Here is a 20,635-nt window from a genome sequence, read left to right as displayed (position 1 = left end):
ACTCCCAGTTACATCCTGGGCATGACGTGCTGTGGTATGGAATACCTCTTTGGCTAGCTTGGGTCAGGTGTCCTGTCTCTGCTTCCTCCTGGCTTCCTTTCCTCCCTGGCAGAGCATGAGGCTCACAAAGTCCTTGGCCAAACCAAAACATCGCTATCAGTTCTGTTCCCAGGCCGAAAGTCAAAACACTGCACTGCACCAGCTACCAAGAAGGAGAAACATGACTGCTACTGCTGAACCCAGGACACACACAAAGGGCACTTTTATTGTGTTCTCCCATCCTATTCCAAATTATGGAAAATGTACATAATGTTTAAAGGTAAATCTGGCAGAAAAGTGCATTTTTCACTTTCTGACTAAGCGAGTTAAAAACATATACATCTCTCAACTCTTAATGCCTCCAGAGATTAACAAGTCCAAGAGGAAGGGGAAAAAGCCCAAAACATATCCAACCACAAAACCACAATGACCAGCTGCAGAGGCTTACCAACATTTGGGAAAGAAATCTTTGAAGATTATTGAAGTATTTAAAACATTAGCTCACTTTTCTGGTTACTCTGAAGATAAAAAGGAATCCACCCAAAAGACCATTTTAACTGAGATAAATATGGGGGTTGAATGTCACCACGTTTTGGAATGGGTTATCCTTTCTGTAACAGAGGTATTACTACATTAAACTTATGTAAAGACTTAAAAACAATGCATATCCATTCAAATTGTATTTATTTAATTACACTGTTATGCAAATAAGTTAGGTCCATATAAACTCCATTTTGTTGTATGTACAACCTATGGCATTAGAAAGCTGATTGAGCCAGCTGGTTAAGTGTCCGCCCCATCCTCTGGAATGCGCATCTTCAGATACTTTCTCTGTCCATCAGCTGGTTCTAGAACAGGACCACCACTTCCTTCATCCCCAAAGTAGACTGGAAGGGGAGAGGAAGGAAACGAAAGTCAGATTTGCAGCATGTACCTCCTTTTAAATGGATATTTGGAAAACACAAAGCTGGAGGAACAGCCCTATAAATGTATAGAATAAATGCTAGCCCCAAAATACTGAAATAATGCCACCTTTAAAATAAAATTTAAGCCTACAGAGCATGAACATGTGTTCAGAGAAATAAGCATTTGTAAGCTTTGTATTAGAGCAAACACATGGTTCCGGTATCTATGTACATAACATTCTGGTATGAAATGCATGTAAGTGTACTCTGCAGACACAGTCGACCAGGTCTCAAACTGCTAGTGAAGCTAAACATGGAAACACTGTCCAAACAACAAACAACTCCAAGTCAGTTCTTAAGACAACAGAGTTTACTGAAATTCTAACATGATCTTGACACTTTTTTCCATATTTTCTACTGTTAGAAGTAGCTCCCTTGAATCACCGTATCTTGAAAAGGGGATTCCTACACACTGTAACTCTGTGAATGCTAGAAGAGTTAATACGTGACTTTGCAAAATATACAGTCTATCAATTCTCTGTCTTAGTAATACCTGGTTCTTTATATTAACCAAAATTATTTCAAGAAAAACAGAAGTGTCACCCCTTCTTCAGAGCTTTAATTATTTTGACACAAGGGAGCCCTCCAATAAAACTCACACACCACAAGAATTCAATTCAATTCATGATATTGAAGCATTAATAAACACCCCTACAGAAGAGGCAACATGAGCAAATGCACTTGCTTCACGACAATGACTAATACTGAAGGACAGAGCCATTTATTTCATGCAGCCTTTATGCAGTGTTGCTACCATATCTTCAAAGGCAGAGGAAGACTTGGTTTTGGTTTAAATTCATGGTAAGGAGCTGAGAAGTGCAGGAGCTTGCATAAACTAGCCCTACAACAGATTAGAGGGGCAGCTTTCACTGAAAAGGTACAGAAAGTCCCATATATTAAAAGCCATGGAAGGCTAAGAGAAAGGCCATCCCAAGAACCTGTGTTTGCTTGCCTTCTCATTTGAATTTCTAAAGAAACAAAGAACCTCAAGCAGCTATGCTTTCACCCTAAATAATAAAAAAACCAAAATGGCTGAAAGCAACCTTTCCAACTGTTGCTGTCCAGAGATAATACTCAAAACAGTGACTACCTGAACTGGATTTGCATGTACATTTGGAACAGATACATACCTCCAGATGGTTGGCTCAGGCATTCCAGGATCTGCACCTCTCTTAAAACCTGAAGTGAAACATATATTACATACATATATGGAAAAACATGTATGTGCAGATGCCAAAGTACTTAAATCACTATCAAATTATTCCAGCCCATTAAGCTGCAATAAAAAAAGAAAACCCACTGAAAACTGCAATTTATGAAGTTCTGTATAAACATGAATAAAAACTGCACGTTCTAATCTGGGTTAGAAAACAGAGAAAATAAGTATGAGTGTACATTTTTATAGTTTTCCTTTAATTCTTACCTGCATCTTTATCTGATTTAAAATTCAGGGTCAACTAGCTATGTGGGATGGAGGAAGTTATCAAGACATACACACAAACACACAGATTTTAAATGTTGTTCAGAAAGCAATTTAGTACCACCAGTGACACCTATAACTGGTACAAGTGAGCACCTTGAGCCCTAACAGGCAATGTTCTGCAATAACACCTGATACAGAACTTACAAGTAATATTTCAGTAACAGTTCACTCAATGTAGAATGACAGAATTCTAAATGCTGAATCAATTAAACCCTAAAATCTTCTACTTTTACTGGCACTTTCTGAAAACCCACCTAGTTCTAAAGCCTGCAAAGAAATAAGATGTTTGTGAATCTACCCACACCCAGGAAAATGGAAAGTTAATTATGAAGAGTTCATGCCCAGATAATAACTCAAATACCAACTGATCAAAACAAACTAGAGAAGCAACTGAAGGTTCACTGTACGAAATATCTTTGCCCACTGGACCGTAATTTAAGTCTTGAAGCAGAATAATATATTTCATGCACTGTTCAACATGCGGTCTCCCACACTTGCTACCTAGAAATTGATGTTATATGAAAAATATATTATCTCCCTTGTTTACAGAAAATGAATAATGTTGGCTTGACTGAAACACAGGCCATGAAGGTTAATGGAAAAACTTCCATCAACTTCATGGGCACTGCATTAGCTCTTTGAAGAGCTAACCCACCTTATGTGATTTGAGACTATTAAACATACTGATCCACTTTCTTTGGTTGCCATGCTGTCCAGCAAAATCACTTTAAAATTTGTGACACTGGAGTTACACTCCAGTGACATGGAGTTACACAACATGTGTGTGAATGTGTCTGGCTTCCTCTCTTCCCAGTACGTTAAAATAAAATGGCAGATTTAACAAAGCCTCACTGGTCTAATTTACCTACACAACAAGGGCAGACACTTCAAAGCAAGTGTAAAAAAAAACGCAGACTAGTTACCTATAATTGCACTTCCACACACCAAGCTCCCTCTTACATCCCTTGAGCATGCCATCCTGACCTAGAGACCCAGAAAGCCTTTCAGAAAAAGTTTAAAGCTAATTCTGAAAGTTTCCTTGCCTATGTTTAGTTTAGTGTCTATTTCATATACACAAGGGTCAATACACAAATTTACTTTCAACTAGTGACATCAAGAGCTGTGTAGCCTCTTGCAGTTGTGCTGCATCACACGTTCCCTCTCAGACTCGAATGTAATCCCGGAACAAAAGAGGTTCTTCCAATTCTACCAGAATTCAAGTGCATGCCACCTCCAAAGTAAAGGCAAGTAAAGGTGGCACCTGCACACCCCCCTCCCATCTGCTCACACTTAGAGCAGACAAATTCAGAAGGCGGCAATACAGATGTGGAATAGCACACTTATTTTCTGGAGGCATGAGGTTAAACTACTACAACTTAGCTTCTCACTGCAACATAACAAATATACTAGGCACACTGATACTAGTACAACCATAAACACAATTAGATGGCTTAATATGACTTGAAGTTAACTTATTTCCTCTGGTGTCCCTCAGAACAAAGAGTATTTTTCCAATATTCACAGATAATGTCATAAAGTTAAAATTAAAACAAAAACTCAGCAAGCACAAAACTAGGTCACAAAACACTGCCGAAATTCCCACCCACAAGATACCAATTTAAAACAACTGATTAACTAAAAATGGAAATGCAATTGAAGTTTAAACTTAATACTGCCAATTCAGGGTTGGGGTTTTGTGTGTGTGTGTTTGAAGTGACCTCTTGTACTTGTTAAAGCGTGAATGCAACTTAAAGAGACCAACTTTCTCCTAATTGTATCTACTACATGAACAATCAAAGCCCTGCAAATCTGCAGGGCTATATTCCCTTCAATTAAAACAACCTATCAGTTTGGACTGTAAACATACCAAACTCCTAACCCTCCTTAATGTTTGCATTCAAGGCAGAGCACACCTGCCTAAGGTGTTTTTCACAAAAGCCCAATGGTAAAACAGATTAACAGCAGGTATCGGTCTTCCTGGGACCTCTTGTCATAAAAGAAGCAAAAAAAAATGTCAGGCCTGTTGCACACATTAGTATTTTAAGTGGGTCAGGTTCTTTAATGAGGACAGCTGATGGCACACAGCCCAAACTAGGCAGGACAACTACCACGCGGTAGTGATGCCTAGCCAGCCCCATGACAGGAGCAAGTGAAACACACCCTGGGCCGCCAGCCATGTCATCGGGGCAACCACAGCAGTTCATCAATAGCACCCACACCATTTTGGGAGAGACTGCACCTAGCTGGAAATTCAATCTCAGTCACGAAGCTGAGGCGCTACGAAGCAGAACTCCGGACGCACAGAGCTCTTCCTCACACACGGCTGCCTACTGCAAAAAACACGCAGGCGAGCCTGCTAAAGCCCGCAGTCTCTAACGCATGGTCTAATCGCAGCTTCGCTTGCTGTTAAGCTGCTCCCATGCCTGCTCCGCCCGCTGCCCAGATGGAGGTCCTCCCCTCACTGGGCATGCGGAAACATCCACCCGGAAGGAAAACGGGCAGAAAAGCCTTTTTGAAAGACGGGGAAAAAAGAAAACAAACAAAAAAAACCCGTCTCGCCGTTCTGCCAAGGGCTAACCTTCACCCTACTTCGCCACACCCATCCCAGCAGCCACTCTACCCTCAGCACTCCCCTGTCTCATCCATCCGCGCATGCGCACGGACAGGCCGCGGAGCCCAGGTTGCGGCGCCGGGCGCCTCGCCCACGCTCTCTCCCCCCCCCCCCCCCCCCCCCCCCCCCCCCCCCCCCCCCCCCCCCCCCCCCCCGCTTACTACCGGACGGGCAGTAACGGCCCTGGCGGGATGGGAGCGGGGGGTGTGTGCGCCCCCGTCTCTCAGCCTCGACAACGGCCCCCACCTTCCCAGCCCCCAAACCCCTCCTTCGGTGCCCCGTCCGGCACTGACCGAGATACAGCACAACGGGGATGAAGCCCCAGCGAATGGCGAACTGCCCGCCCTTAAAGAGCTGCTGTAACCGCTGCTTGGCCTCTTTGCTAAGCTTCGGCATTACGGCGGCCACGGAGAGATGAGGAGCCCAACTGCCCTTGCAACCCTGCGCTAGAGCCGGTGGGCGGAACCCCATCGCGCCGCCGGTGAGTGACAGGGACGAGACACCGCCTTGGTGGTGGTGGTGGCGGCAACGGTGAGGGGCGGTCCTGGCCTGCCCTGAGAAGGGCGAGAAAATGGCAGCCGTGGTTTCCGTTTTGCTCCTCGGCCGCGAGCGCGCATGTGTGGTGCGGACGCTCGGACCGCAGCCCTGAAGGGATCGTCCGGCGGGTATCAGGCCCGCAAGCTGGGGGCGATGGGCGAGCGGCAGTCCGTCAGAATCGGGGTGTTCTTTCGAGGGTGAGGGAGTTACAAAGCTGTGAGTCTTCTCCATCTGCCTGCAGCCACTGTGCTCATGTATTTGTGTTTCTTTCCTGGAGCTGTCAAGGTGCGCACGCTCTTTGCACACTGCCTGTGGAGGCTGGCGGGAGTGCCTTTTGGTAAGTGCAAGGTAGAGGTTGGAGTTATAAGAAAAGTATTTCTGGGTAAAATTGGAATTGACTCTCCATCTTTGATAGCATACTATGCAATGTGACGAGTCTGTGGAAACATAGAGTTCTGGGAGCGAAAGTTTACTGCATACATGGGGAAGGACAATATGCCAGTACAGAGCTTAGGGCCTATTGTTCTTACAAACTCAAAGCCCGGATAAGTACTGGGACACTTTGTTTTCTGACTGATAAATGATTGGTCTCTGCAAAAAACCCTTGCAGTGCCCAAATCACCAAGCTATTATCTGTTTAACACCACTACTTATGAGACGTCTTGCTATGTGATGTCTGTGGCCTTGACTCAGCCAGTTATGTCATATCTGTGCCATGTTTTTGTGCTCTCTCATGTAGTGTTGCTGCTTTTTGCTGTAGTGCCAGATCCAGGTCTTCAGGTGCTAGTACTACTTACGTGGCTGCAGTATTTAACATCAGCAGTCTGTAACATGTCTGCTAACTATATGAAACTCCAGTCATAGTTTGAAGGAAATTTAATTACATGTGGAAACTCTGGAAAATGTTCTTAGAAGTCACTCTGTGTGACAGAGCAGAAGTCTATTCAGTTTTGTTCACAGCCATGATTTACTGAACAGACACATTTAAAGCTCTGCATGTTATGTACTGCTTTGCCTAAGGCAATTATTTTGAGTTTTGTAGCCATTTTGTCACATTGAGAATAACAACATGTCAGTGCTTTTAGATCCAAAAAAGAATTCAGGGCTGTAATAAATATCACTTGCACAGATCCCTTATTTTGTCTTCCAATGTGTGGATGCCTGCTCTGCCATTCTGAGATTATAAAAATACAAACTTATAGGTGGCCCCTTGCTTTCCAGGTGTGGACAGGTAGCAAACTGCCAGCCACATGAGGGGTTCTTGCAGCCCACAGCTTGCTTTTGCCATGGTCTACCCGTAATCAAAATGTGGAGGATAAAAGAATGTTTTGGTGATGTGATAGCACAAACGTGCGGTTATGTTACAGAATGCACAGAAGGCCTTTCCTTGTATGAACCAATCAATATGTATTGTGCTTTCATGTGCATTAAATATGTTGATGTGACTGATGCACATTTAATGATGCCCAACAAATAAAGCAGAGACATAGCATTTGTGAGTGGTTTCTTTATGAACTGAATAGCTTATCCCTAAAGAAAGGTTAGGCACCAGTGCTGTAGTTCATCTGCAGATGAACATCAGTATGAAACATGGACTGTAAGCCTACATCTTTCCCAAAAGAACATGTGCTCATGACATATGGCACATGATGTGATCATATCTCCTATTTTCTTTATATATTTTCAGCCACTGGGGTCAACAAAGTGTGCTTCAAATAATATCACATAATAATGGAAGCACAGTTGTTTCAACTGACTGTGTAAGAGTTAGTGTTGCTTGGTGAAGTTTTTTAACAGTCAGTTTTGGCTTACTCCACTTTTCTGCAGAAGTTAAGCTGCTGGGATAGGTAGAAAAATACTAGCTGAGATACCTTCATTTTACTTTTAAAGATAAAAGTATCATCTTGCAGGTAGGGCCTTTTGCAGTTGGCTATTCAGCAACCAAGATGATGTTACGTCAAAATAGTACCTCCAGATTAATGAAACACTTTCAGTAATCAAGAATTTATGGAAGATATTTCTTTGCCATAATTTTCTTGCAAACAAAATCTGTGTGGCTTAGAAGAGCACAAGTGCATGTGTTTCGTATGCAAGTGAAGAAAGTTGATTCTGTATAGCTAGTGGGCCAAATTGATATAGTGTTACAGGCTGAAGCTGAGAAAGCATATCTGTAAACTAAGGAAAGTGACTGGAGAACATCACTTCTTCCATCATAACACATATAATCTCATACTATCCAAAGTACGTATTTGCAGTAAACCAAACAAAAAACCAGCAAGCCGCCCCCCCAAGAAAACAAAAACACAAAAACAACCAAACAACACAAAACCCAGATCATGCCAAGGATAAAGGGTTGCACTAACTCCAGGAGTTTTCTGTGCCTTTATTTGGCTCCTGTTGCACCTAGGAAGTTAGAGGCTATAAGGGCTCAGCAGTCCTTTGGTGAGCTCATGACTTAGCCAAAGGGTAAAAGAGCACCTGTCATCTTCCTGGCACATTGAAGCTGGTGGGACAGCACTATTCAGATAACTGAAATACTGGAAATTGGTCTCTAAAAGCAAAGATGCCAATGACAGGGCATGAAACAATGAGCTGTTTTGAAGGGAGAAGTAATACCCAGAGAAATTGGTAGAAGACAGGAGGAGGATGTTGTGGGAATGCGTTGGGACTAGTTAATATTAATAATTTATTATCCTTCCATGAAGGATATTGGATTTACTTGATTTTTTTTTTTTTTTCCTTATGGCTGATAATGAAGAGAAATACACTTGAAATGATGCATTCAGTAAATATGAAAAACAAGCTCCAGTTGCTGAAGTGACAAAAGAAAATCAGTAATACCATATATGCTTGACAGTTTTTTGTTACAAAAACCTTTTTGAATTTATTTTGTCTCGTAGTTCATGTAATCAGCAGCAACAATAAAATCAGAAATAAAATTGCATTGGTTTTAGCTAGGAGAGTAAGAATGTGAATCCCTGCTGTTTTATTAACTTGATGAACAGTAATTTCACAAATGTGTGTTTTCTTGGCAAATAAATATCACTAAACAGTCACTACAAACCAGCCAAATTCTTCTGGTTTTATGGGTAAAGGAGAGAACTGAGATTCTTACAGACATGTCTGAATCACTTGTGTGTCAGTCTGTAGTTCAGGGAAATGTCCTTCTGCCTAATGGATTTAGCTTGTCTTTGTTTTTTGGTGCAGAGGGTACATGTCAGGTTGAATTCCTGACCTCTGAAGTTTAATGTCAACACACTTCAGAGTAAAACCCCACAACAGTGCATGCACCTCAGAAGGCTGAAGAAGGAGACAAACTGAAGTGACACATAAAGTTTGTGAAAAAGCACCATAAACTCTATGTAGGCAATTCCTGCAGGCCTCCATTATGCACTTTTGATATTTTCCCTTTAATGTAATGCAGTTCCCTGACATTAAATTCATCTGCTTGGTAACAAAGCTTTGAATGACTATTTAGGAGGAACTTATATTTCAAAGATACTCCAGAGGTATTTCATTCTTGAGAATTACATTGTAAATCTGTGCAAATAATGCAAGAACATAAGTAAGAGGAATTTAACAGATTTCCATTGCAGACTGATTCTTTACAATTTCAGTAGAAAAGGTCCTATGTTATGACTAGAGACTCTGTTTCACTTTAGTACTACAATTAAACTTTCTATTTTTGTTGTGACTTAGCAATGATGGTCCTTTTCTTCCATCCCATTTTAGTATTCCCATTGATTTAGTCTAATAAATCCCAGCTATGCTGCACTACTGGTCTGGGAGACGTTCCTTTTTGATTTAAAAAGAGACAAATAAAAATGGAAAGCACTGCAGTCAAAATAAAAAGACTGAGGCTGTCCAATTATGTCACATGGGAAACATCAGGATTTTAAATGTCTCTTTCTTGAATGTTGGTAAGATCTGGGTTACTTGAGGGTGAATATGTTTGAGTTTTTCCATATATCCTATTTTCAAAACATACTTGGAATACAGAGCAGTAACGCATATACGAAAAAATTCTGTCCACATTGGAATATCTCATATGAATTTCTCTGTGACACTCATTAGCTGTACTTTGGTCACTGTTTGATAGTATTTCCAAGAAAACTGATTCTGTCAAATGCCCATCTAGAAAATCGGTAAAGTGATCAGAGTGGTAGGAACAAAAAGCAAAGTGGAGTAATTTTGTATAATCAATACAGTAAACCTCAGCTGAAAGTAATATGGAGTTGGGTGCAAACAGTAATAACTTCATTACTTTTCCTTACAGCTTCTGAGGCCAGTGAAGGACAGACAACAGTCTGAGGGGAGACAGCATTCAACAGAAGCTCATCAAGTGCTTTTAGAGGCCTTCAAGAAGAACTGCTGTTGTGCTTGAAAATTGAATATGACCTGCTGCAAAACTTTTGTTTAAAACCTTAGTTTCCAATTCTCCCAGTCTTCATTTAATGATGAAAATGAAGTGTTATATTTAAAGATAATGCTACCTTTTACCATAGGTAGTTCGTCTGAAGAAACAACAGTTCTTAAATACATGTTTTTATGCTAGCAGTACTTGGCCAAGGATGAAAACCATCATCTGATTCCTTGCATACTTTCAGTGATACGCAAAAATCTGATGGATTAAAGGATTTTCTGAGGCCAAAACTGATATCCATATTTACTCATTCTTTGGTTTTAAATTAAGCTTGAATTTTTTTTTTTTTTTTTTTTTTTTGGGGGGGGGGCATCTGGGCAGTGAAGGTTTCAGTATCTCTGGGAGGGTTTTCCTCTAAAAATATTTGAATGTATTTGTCAATAATCTCAGCTAGGCTTTTGTTGCTGAAGAATATATTGTTATGAGAGCACGTGTTTATAAAGATTTTAAAGGATTTAAAAGATGTTTGGTTTAGGCAGATTTTTAGTATGACTGAAATGTGGAGACAGTGTTCTCACAGGAGAATGGATAATTGGTACATAAACTCTGAATAATCCTGAAAGATACAGCAAGGCCGTGAGAGGCCCAAGGAAGCTTAAGCAAGCAAGATAAGAAGAAGCTGGAATTCACTAATGTAATGAGAACTGTGGACTGTTGGCAAGCTTTTGAGGTCAAGTTCCCACACCTGTGCTTAACCAATTATATGCTAGTTGCAAAGGGTCTTCAAGACATGTATCCAATCATAATATGCCAAATCACTGTAAGTGCATGTAAGAAATAGTATTTGAGGGGTTAAGGCTTTGTAATAAACGGCTTTTTGTCTGATCATATTGATCTCTGACTGAGTCCATATATATTCTGCGGCAAATGGCGCCCGAACAGGAACCCCCCATATTTTTCATATTGAAACTGAAGGAATTAAAGCGCATGGCACTGAAGAAAGTGGAAAACGTGGAGCCGCAGGGACGTCAGCTGGGTTCGATCCGGCAGGACCAGGATCGGGAGGTAGTCGCCTCGGAGCGGAGCCTGGTGAGCCCGGAAGACACTGTGCAGTGCAAATAAGGTAACAGCCGACGGGGTCTGGAAAAGGGTTAGGATGGGGAATCAATTAAGAAAAAATGGTCATCCTTAAGCTCTTCCAGCATATCCTCTCAGTGAGAGGGATAGAATATGACGATAATCTGTTAAAAAGAAAAAGAGCTGATCAAGGGGGTTAATGAAGCTTTTGATCTCGGGACTTGGAAAAAAATTGGGGCACTCCTGTGGGATCAAGTTACTTGTGGGTTTAAAGAGGTGAAGTCTCTTGCTGCCCCCTGGTTACTACTAAAAGAGACTCTAGCCGCAATGAAGGCTGAGAAACAGGCGGCAAAATCCGTTTTTACAGCTCTCTCTGACTCACCTTCACAACAGCAGGGCTCGGCATCTACATTAGATTTAGCACCCAGTGCTACAGCCATGGTAGTGTCGTCTGCTTCAGGCATAAAACATTCTGGCCAAAAACTGGAGTGCAGTACAGTACAAAAGTTTGAGGACCCTGCGCCTTTCCTCTATCCTGTGTCAACAACGCCTTTACTGGTGGTAGCTCCAGCTGATACTCGGGAGTCAGTAGCGGCTACTGAGCAACCAAAACAAACTGATGTTAACCCTTTTCGTGCTGCTACTGCCCCTGAGCTTAGTCCCCAAGAATTTTTGCTGGGGTGGGAGTCTCCTGAGGAGCAGAGTGTAACTCCTTCACAGCTCCTACATTTTAGAAGTGGGTTTGAGGAGCTTGCTGCAAAGGCTGCAGATGAGAATTTAGAGTGTGATCCTCATCATCCTTTGCACGGTGTTTCATCTGAAATGTTACTGGGAAAGGGACAATTTCACCCTGATGGAGTACAAGCTCATATGAAAATTGAAGTTTTACAGCAAGTACAGCAATTGGCTTTAGCTGCTCTGAAAGCTGTGCCGGAAGCGGGAAAACCTAATCCTTCATATACATCAGTAAAGCAGGGACCTACTGAGCCATATATGCAATTTATTGACAGATTGACCGAGGTTATCAAAAAGAATATTGATCTGGCATCTAATGCTAAAGAATCCATGCTTATGTCTCTGGCTATGGAAAATGCTAACCCAGCTTGTAAGCGTATTTTGCAGGTTTTGCCAAAATCTGCTGGTCTTCAAGAAATGATGGATGCATGTTCTAAAGTGGGCACAGCAGGGGAAAAGGCTGGATACATGGCTACTGCCTTTGTCGCTGCTGTTAAACCCCTTCTACAACAAGGTCAGGGTGATTGTGGGGGTACTAAAGGACAAGCTATTATTGAACGAACACATCAAACTTTGAAACAACTGTTGGAAAAACAAAAAACAGGGGAAGAAGGACATACACCTGTAGCAAGGATACAGAAAGCTGTATATGTTATGAATTTTGTGCAATTGACAGGAGACTTTAATGACCCCCCTGCTATAATACATGGTCAGGCATTAGGTTCAGGTTATATGACTAAAACTCTGGGTATTTTGGTCCAGTACAAGGATTTGGAAACCGGCATTTGGAAAGGTCCTGTGAAAGTAAAACTAACTGGTCGAGGTTTTATATGCGTAATTACAGATTCCGATCTGCGGTGGGTGCCGGCTCGATGGGTGAAAGCCTGGAAAGAGCCAGCACCACCCCAGGGCAACCCCCTTGTCCATGATTGAATTAATTGAAATTTCAGCTTAGGACTTCCGTTTTATGGATGTTTTCAGTCCTTCTTAAAGTGAAGGGAGCAATCTTTTTTACTTTAAAGAAAAAAAAAAAAACAACAAAAAAACAACAAAAAAGCACACACAAAAAAAAAAAAAAAAAAAACACCACCCTCCACCCACGCCCCTGAACCTACAGCGAGACAAACACGGGATACAGGCATATTGTGTGTGTTTTCGGTGGTGGGAAGGTCTTATCAGGGGTATTGGGCATACGGTGTCTCATTTAATACAGTCTCTCTGTGATACTTATGAACTAGAAGTTGGTAAAAATAAGTATGTCCAGGTTTCTATCAACCTTTGGAGACCTTTGTAGATATTGCTGGCCACTTCTTCCAGCATAGGTTGGCCACATGTGTCGGAATGAGTGTGAATTTTGGTCAGTATAAAAGCCCAAGCCTCATGCACCGTGGGGGAGGCAGAGTCTCTGCAGGAACGCCCGCTAAGGATGAGTGCCACCTTGCACTGCAACGATGCTTCTCGGAGCTGTTTTTCTGTTAGTCTCCACAGGGTCCTTATGCTACGTTCTGTACGTGGGACTGTGTAGTGGGAGTAATAATTGTCTTTTTGTGTTTCAAATACTGTACTTGTGTGGAGTGTGCTTGTGGGATCCCACACGTGTGTGTGTATGTTGAGGGCAATCGGTGTGTTGTGTATTGTTGGGTTCAAGTAAAAGTTTTTAACGGGTAGCTGTTTAACATTTCGGGCATGAAGCAGTTCATGTAAAAGTGCGGCTGCCAGCAGGTATTTATAGTTGCTGCTGAAGCAGGCAGGCAGCTGTAGCTGCTGCCCAGCAGGCTGGCTTTTGCAGGGGTAAAAAAAAAAAAAAAAAATGGAAAAGGGGGAAAGAGCAATGATGCTGCAAATATGCAGTTTAACCTGTCTGCTTCTCAAGAACTGATAACCTGGACTGCCTGCAAAGTTTGTGAAGCCTTGCCATGAGCTGGACAGACGAATGGAAAAACCTGATGCCTCGGCTACAGGAGCTGACCGTGAATACCCCAAGCAGAATAAGATAGAGGAAGAGAAAAAACGAATAACTGCAAAGCATCACGTGGGGACAACTGAAAAGTAACATCCTGAATATGTGTGCTTGTAAAGTAGCTATTATTAGAGGCTGTGATTTTGTGTATAAAACCACCTGTATTTACTAGCTAGTTGCTAATAAGAAACTACACCTTGTATTGTTATAGATTTGTCACTTGTAAAAGAGATGTTAGAGTATGGAAATTTGCAGTAGCTGCTAGAAAATGCTAAGGCAAAAGCTAGAAAAATTTTAATACAATGGTAGTGTTATAAAGCAGGTGATGGAACAAATTAAGAGGGTGGGAGAATTCCACTGGTAAGAAATTTCTTTGGCTAGTCCCTTGCTACCACCAGCATCTTCAACACGCTGCTGCACCCTGTAATAGTTACTCTGCTAATGTAAATTTGTGTGTGCCTTGCTGTAGTAGCGATTTGTTACTGGATGAAGCAGGTGAAACTCTGCATTGACAACAAGGTTCAAGGACTGAGGCTAACCAAAGGCCTGCTACCACAACCAAGGGCAAGACTGGGTTGGCCTCTGTGTTTGCCACCAAGAAGAACCTTTAGCTCCGCTGTTAGCTGCAACCCAGCAGGCGTGGAGCGGTGGGGACACATGCCATGCCAGACCTTGATGTGAAGGATGGCCTCCCCTGTTGTCAGAGAGCCATACAGGAGAAAAAAGGGGCAGGCCCAGCAGCCTGTAGTTGGTGTGTGTTGGAGATATGATCTAGCCCAAATCCCCTGCTCGAGTCACCCAAAACATATATAAAACAAAAAGGGGGAGATGTGGAGACAGTGTTCTCACAGGAGAATGGATAATTGGTACATAAACTCTGAATAATCCTGAAAGATACAGCAAGGCCGTGAGAGGCCCAAGGAAGCTTAAGCAAGCAAGATAAGAAGAAGCTGGAATTCACTAATGTAATGAGAACTGTGGACTGTTGGCAAGCTTTTGAGGTCAAGTTCCCACACCTGTGCTTAACCAATTATATGCTAGTTGCAAAGGGTCTTCAAGACATGTATCCAATCATAATATGCCAAATCACTGTAAGTGCATGTAAGAAATAGTATTTAAGGGGTTAAGGCTTTGTAATAAACGGCTTTTTGTCTGATCATATTGATCTCTGACTGAGTCCATATATTTTCTGTGGCACTGAAACAAGATGAGAAAACCAGTGAATATACTATAGTTTCCAAAACAGTCTTTGCTCTCAGTGTACTTGTTTTTATTGCAGTTCTGACCTTAGTACATTGTATTAAGGCAAGCAGCCATGAAATTGAGAATGTAAGCCTTTGCAATCCGTTGACAGCATTGCACATGAAAATGCAATATTTCTCTTTAATGCAGAACATAAAACTGGATCATTTGAAAAATAAGAATTGTAATTAAAAGTCGTATTTCTGCTTCCTCTCTTCAGTGAGCATTTGTTGTAACAGTCTCTCTTAGCATGTGTTTACAAAATAAACATGCTGCTGAAACCCCTTTCCCTGACAATGAAATATTCTAAAATCGTGATTGATGCACAGCATTGGCTTCACAGTAATCCTTTTGGATGCACTCTTTTAAATTTTACATGGTAAATGTATACAACAACCAGCTACTAATTATCTCCTGTTTATAAGCAAAGAGAAAGCAAGTAGTAAAGCAAAAGGAAGGACTTCTAAGCTGAAATATACCAGGTGGATGTAGAACAGTTCCCTGTGGGTTTTCTGCTAGAATGTTTGTTTTTTTTCTGGTCAGTTGCTGTGTATATCCCTAAGTATCCTTTCCCTTTGGCACTTCCCAAACAGGAAGGCTGTTTGTTAAAATTAATATTTTTTTTTAAAGGTATAAATTAAATTTAATGTAACATCTTACATTTGAATAGAATTAAATAGTATACATTTAATAAAATTATATAATTAATAAAGCATAGCTTTAATTCTTCAGAGTCTATATTGTAGCATTGTCATTGTAATAGTTTTTAACAACGTGCAATGCAAACTAGAGAGGTCAAATTATAATAGCAAAGGTAAAATATGTATCTTTTCAGATCTTGAATAAGATTACCCAATCAACAAAGTAAATGTGTCATGTATATTCATAAATTAAATCTTTCTAGCTATATCTAAATGTTGAACAAATTAGTTAGGTTAACTGAATGTAGGTATTAATTTATCTTGATTGTTCCCTTTGGGTGAATTAGCTTCAGAAATTTAAGGACAACCCTTTTCTCATATTCCTAATTCAGCATGGCCTAAATGTGACCAGCAAGGTGAGGAACAGTTATTGTCCTGCCGAGCTCCATCAGAACACATTGCATGAGCTGTCTACTAAAGGTGACACTCCAAGAAGAACTTAACTGCCTTTCAGAACTTGAAATGGAACCAATGTTGACAAAAGTATCAGCATTTGCGCCTGTCTGTATTGTTCACATTTCAGTAGCTCAGATTTCACTGAAAATTCTTTGAGATCTTCAATATGTGGAGGATTATAATCAGTAATTGAGAATTATAATAAGGAATAATTAAGGCCTTTTGTAGATAACAGAGGGTGATCAAGGAAAGCTCTTTTCTTCCTTTGCAAGTCTCCTGTAGTGCTGTCAGGGTTAAATGAAATGCAACTCATGGTTTTACTATTCTATTAAAATAAAACTTAATCTCTTAAAATGGTGTATCTTTGCCTGTCAATATAATATCTGTCCAGCTTTGTCTATTTTAGCATAATCATATGCCATATTTATCCCAGAAAAATGTTTTTATATTTTATTAATTTTAAAATATTAAGTAGACAAGTATATCTTCTCTATATATTGACAGCCAATTCACCTCTCTGTAAGTTCCTCTTAGATTCTTTCCACTAACGCACAGACCACCAATGACCTTTCAAGAATGTATCATCTGTTATTGTTTCAGTGTGGCAATGCTGCTGCTTTTCAGTTAGGATTATTAAAAATAATCCTCTGCACCTGGGTTGGGGCAATCCCAGGCACAACTATAGGCTGGGTGGAGAATCGATTGAGAGCAGGCCTGGGGAGACTTGGGGGTGTTGGGTGAGGAGAAGTTGAATTGACCCAGACCAGAAAGTCAAATGTACCCTGGGCTGCACCAAAAGGAGTGTGTCCAGCAGGTCAGGGAGGTCATTTTCCCCCTCTGCTCTTGTGAGACCCCACCTGCAGTCCTGCATCCAGCTTTGGGGCCCACAAGAGGGACATGGACTTGCTTGAGTGAGCCCAGAGGAGGCCAAGAAGATGACAGAGAGCTGGAGCACCTCTGCTATAGAGACAGGCTGAGAGAGCTGGGCTTGTTCAGCCTGGAGAAGAGGCGGCTCTGGGGAGGCCTTTGAGCAGCTCCTGGTGCCTAAAGTGGCCTACATGAAACCTGGAGAGGGATTTTTTACAAGGATGTGTAGGGATAGGACCAGGGGGAATGGCTTTAAACTGAAAAAGAGGAGGTTTAGATTAGACACTAGGAAGAAATTCTGTACTATGAGGATAGTGAGTATTATGTATAAAGTACACATCTGAAGAAGCCACATTTTACTCCTTTATTTTAGATTTAGGTAGCAGTCACAAGATATTAGGTGCTGTTAAGTGTAATGAAGCATGAAGATGACAAGATAAATGAGCCAGAGGCTTTTCAAATTGATCACATCCTTCAGTTCATAATGGTACAGATTTTGTATTCCAGACACAAGTATCACCTTGGGGTTGAAATTATGCTAGATGAATCCATGTGAGTAAGGGTAATTAAAATAGCTTTTTTCCTCCCCCAGTAACCTTCCTACTTTAAATATATAAAGGAAAATGAGACTTCCTGAGTTAAAGAGATGAGTTAATTGCATGTGGGATTTGTGATGGAAAAATCTCTAAAATAAGCATGGTAATGAAAGTTGTTCTGTCACATTTTAGGGGGAAAGGCTGCCCCTAATTACAGTACGAGACTACTGTCTTTTAGGACATTAGTACTTGACTAGTATATTTAGCACTATATGTAACATTGTGTCATAGCAAAATACTTTTCTGTTGCTTTTCTAGTAAATGTCTTTAAAACCATGTGCAGACTGTTCCTTCCCATACTGTATATTTGTTCCAGCAACTCTGATGTGAATGGTATGTTGGTAGGCTTTTGAAAACCCAAAGAACAAGAATCTGCCAGAAAGCGTAGATGGGCCTTTAAAATAAATCTAAGATTACTTAACTACTATTAAAAATAAAAAAGAAATTACTACAGGCCTCAGTAAGTTGTATCAGCTTCTGTTAATTTAGTTCCTCTACTTCATTGCAGAAAGACAAAGTTGATCCAAAATTTATTAACAGTGTTTCATTAAAGCCACAGAGGGCAGAGTTGAATTGGAAACTATTTTTGCTACTGCAGTTATTTGAACTTAAAATACCAGATAGTCCCTCGAACTCAAAACTGATGACAATCATCTCACCACTTCTCTACTATTCTAGTTACACTTTACACTTGTGCTGGATAAAAGCTTCTTTACAATTGCTGTTTGACAAAATGAGTGTTTTGCTATGTCTCAGTAAGAATAGTGAATCATGTTTAAATAAAGATGCTACCATGAAAGATGGTAAGTCAGTGTATTAGCAGCCATGTGTTACAGGGGAGAATCCACACTGCTTAATAATTAACCACATATATCTTAAAATGTTTTTTAAAAGCTGGTGAATATCATTTGTCTGTAAGATGAAGAAACTTGAGCAATAAGATGCATATTTCTGAAACCTAGTCCAGTGCTCAAGCATATCTTTTGCACAATGACATGTCTGCTTTTGTGGGCATTCTGGAAATGATTGCTAGCAGCCCAAATTGCTGAGGCTGGGGAGCTTAGGCTAATGAAATAGGTGTAGATCTTGAGAAGAATATTCTTCTCAAGATGGGTCATGATCAGATCAGATGGTTAAGGATCTGTTTTAAGAACAGTATTTTATTATTAAAATAAGTATTCTGCATTTTTATGTATATTTGTCATTTTATAAGTTAGGTTGTACTCTTTCCAAGGAATGAAGAGCTTTTCTGTGTAGGCCTTTAAAGCCATTCTAACCTCAGTACTAGGAAATGTATCATTAAAAAGTCAATTTACATGCAGGTGAAGGATTAGGATGCTAACAGACTGTTCCTCCCTTCCTTTCATCTTTAGTTATGAGGTTTTCAGGAGTGCTACAATAGTCTTCCTTGCAGCTCACCAAGCTCACCCTATTTAGTGTACCTGTGGTCAGTTACATTTGTGGGATTAGTGTGACTATCTGTTAATTTTTTTTTTTTTAATGTGCTTAGGAGGTTATTCTTCATGGTAACAGCTTTTTACATTATAAAAACATACTGGGTTTGGGGTTTTTTTGTTTGTTTTTGTTTTTATCTATAAGCCCTAGTGTAAACTATTCTTTCTCTTTCTAGAGAAGACTGGAGCCACAGTGTTATAAAGCTTGACATTCCTGAGACTTATATCAGATATACCACAGAACATCTGGTGCTGTGTATTGAAAACTCTACTTACAGAATGAATGACCGCATTGCACAATGCATTTTTTGGTTTGGGGTTTTTTTTCCTTACTGCTAATTTGCAGTGGACAGGTGGTGGTGGGAATTAAGTCATTGGTTTGTGTGCCTCCAATGAAAAGGACCACGTTATAAATTACAAATTAGAATGTGAATGAATGGGTGCTTAACAGTTTGGAATCAAATACTGTATAACCTATTACTTTGTTATTAATATTTGGTATATTTCCAGACAAACCATGTTAAAATAGGAGGTAGAAATATCTGGCAGTGATTTAAAGTAACTTATAACAATGTGGGAATTATTCCAAAACTTATTACTGTAAATGTAAGCAATGAATTTCAGGTTAACCTTCAGAGAAGTAAGCCACATGTGCAGGGGGAGCTTTCAGACAACTTTTGCGATAGCCTCTTACTGACTTTTCAGCTTTATATTCAATATTTTCTAAGTATTGTATGAAGGTTTGTAAGAATGGATTACAAAAGAATTTACAAAAAAAAAAAAAAAGAATTCCTGTATGATTCTTGGTGATTTTTCCATGTATTTTATAATCTGCATCTCACAAAGACCAAATAGTCTCCACTTTTTTATACTTTTCCATGTATTTTATAACCTGCATCTCCAAATAGTCATCACTTTCTGTAACTCACAGAGGCCTGAAAATGCAATTATCTCAAAGGGGAGAAGATGATTAATTTTCCCTTTTGCAGAAGGTAAGCTCTCCTTTTCTCAAAATAACCTCTAACTAAAGGCATTTATTTGCAGACTAATTTTACAGCAAACCGCTGTATCCCTTAGCTCAAGAAGAAGCAGGAAAGATACAATTCAATTAACTAAAACTGCTTCTTTGAGAAGTGTGGTTGCCCGTGTCAAACTTTGCTTCATCTTTGATTTGGTCGTTTTACAGGCATCTTACTGTAACATAGGAGTCCTGAACATTAATGCATTTAATGAGCTTTCTGATTAAAGTCATATTCCTGATCAATAGGGCACAAGGCCCAGTTGATTGAGGAAGGCTTCAGCACTTACAGAGTAAGCAGCAGTTCTGAAGGCTGAAAAGACATTAAGGCACAAATATTTCTCACCAGCTACCTGGAAAGTTGCAGTGTCTGCCATCAAGAAACTGTTCTATAACTCATAGGGAAGGTGGTGCTTGCTGCAAGAATGGTACTGGTATCCAAACTAGTTTAAGTTAATTCTGAAAAAACCCACAGCTCACACACATGCATGTATGTACACCTGTATAGACACTTATACATGCATTATATGTATATAAATATGTATATAAATTCAGTACAGAACTGTAATTTAACAGAATTAATTTTAAATG

General features: G+C 40.4%; 1 protein-coding gene, 1 long non-coding RNA gene and 1 other non-coding gene across 3 annotated transcripts; 2 read left to right on the top strand and 1 right to left on the bottom strand.

Annotated features, from left to right (window-relative positions):
- Positions 1 to 707: 707 nt before the first annotated feature.
- TOMM7 (translocase of outer mitochondrial membrane 7) lies at positions 708 to 5,539 on the bottom strand. Its single transcript, XM_057418912.1, has 3 exons — positions 5,392 to 5,539; positions 2,135 to 2,183; positions 708 to 926 (listed from the first exon to the last, which is right to left on the bottom strand). The coding sequence occupies exons 1-3, from the start codon at positions 5,492 to 5,494 to the stop codon at positions 911 to 913; spliced, it is 168 nt and encodes a 55-aa protein (XP_057274895.1). The 5' UTR covers positions 5,495 to 5,539; the 3' UTR covers positions 708 to 910.
- LOC130604408 (uncharacterized) lies at positions 5,497 to 10,290 on the top strand. The gene is made up of 2 exons (XR_008973447.1): positions 5,497 to 5,579; positions 9,912 to 10,290. It is a non-coding gene; the product is annotated as an uncharacterized LOC130604408 (long non-coding RNA).
- Positions 10,198 to 10,285, top strand: LOC130604410 (small nucleolar RNA SNORD93). The gene has a single exon (XR_008973448.1). It is a non-coding gene; the product is annotated as a small nucleolar RNA SNORD93 (small nucleolar RNA).
- Positions 10,291 to 20,635: the final 10,345 nt, after the last annotated feature.

This window comes from Pezoporus wallicus, unplaced genomic scaffold, assembly GCF_028554395.1.
Source record: "Pezoporus wallicus isolate ANWC-B61680 ecotype Strahan unplaced genomic scaffold, APGP_CSIRO_Pwel_v1 contig_47, whole genome shotgun sequence".
In the NCBI taxonomy this organism is placed as follows: Eukaryota; Metazoa; Chordata; class Aves; order Psittaciformes; family Psittacidae; genus Pezoporus; species Pezoporus wallicus.
This window is presented reverse-complemented; position numbering and strand designations above follow the sequence as displayed.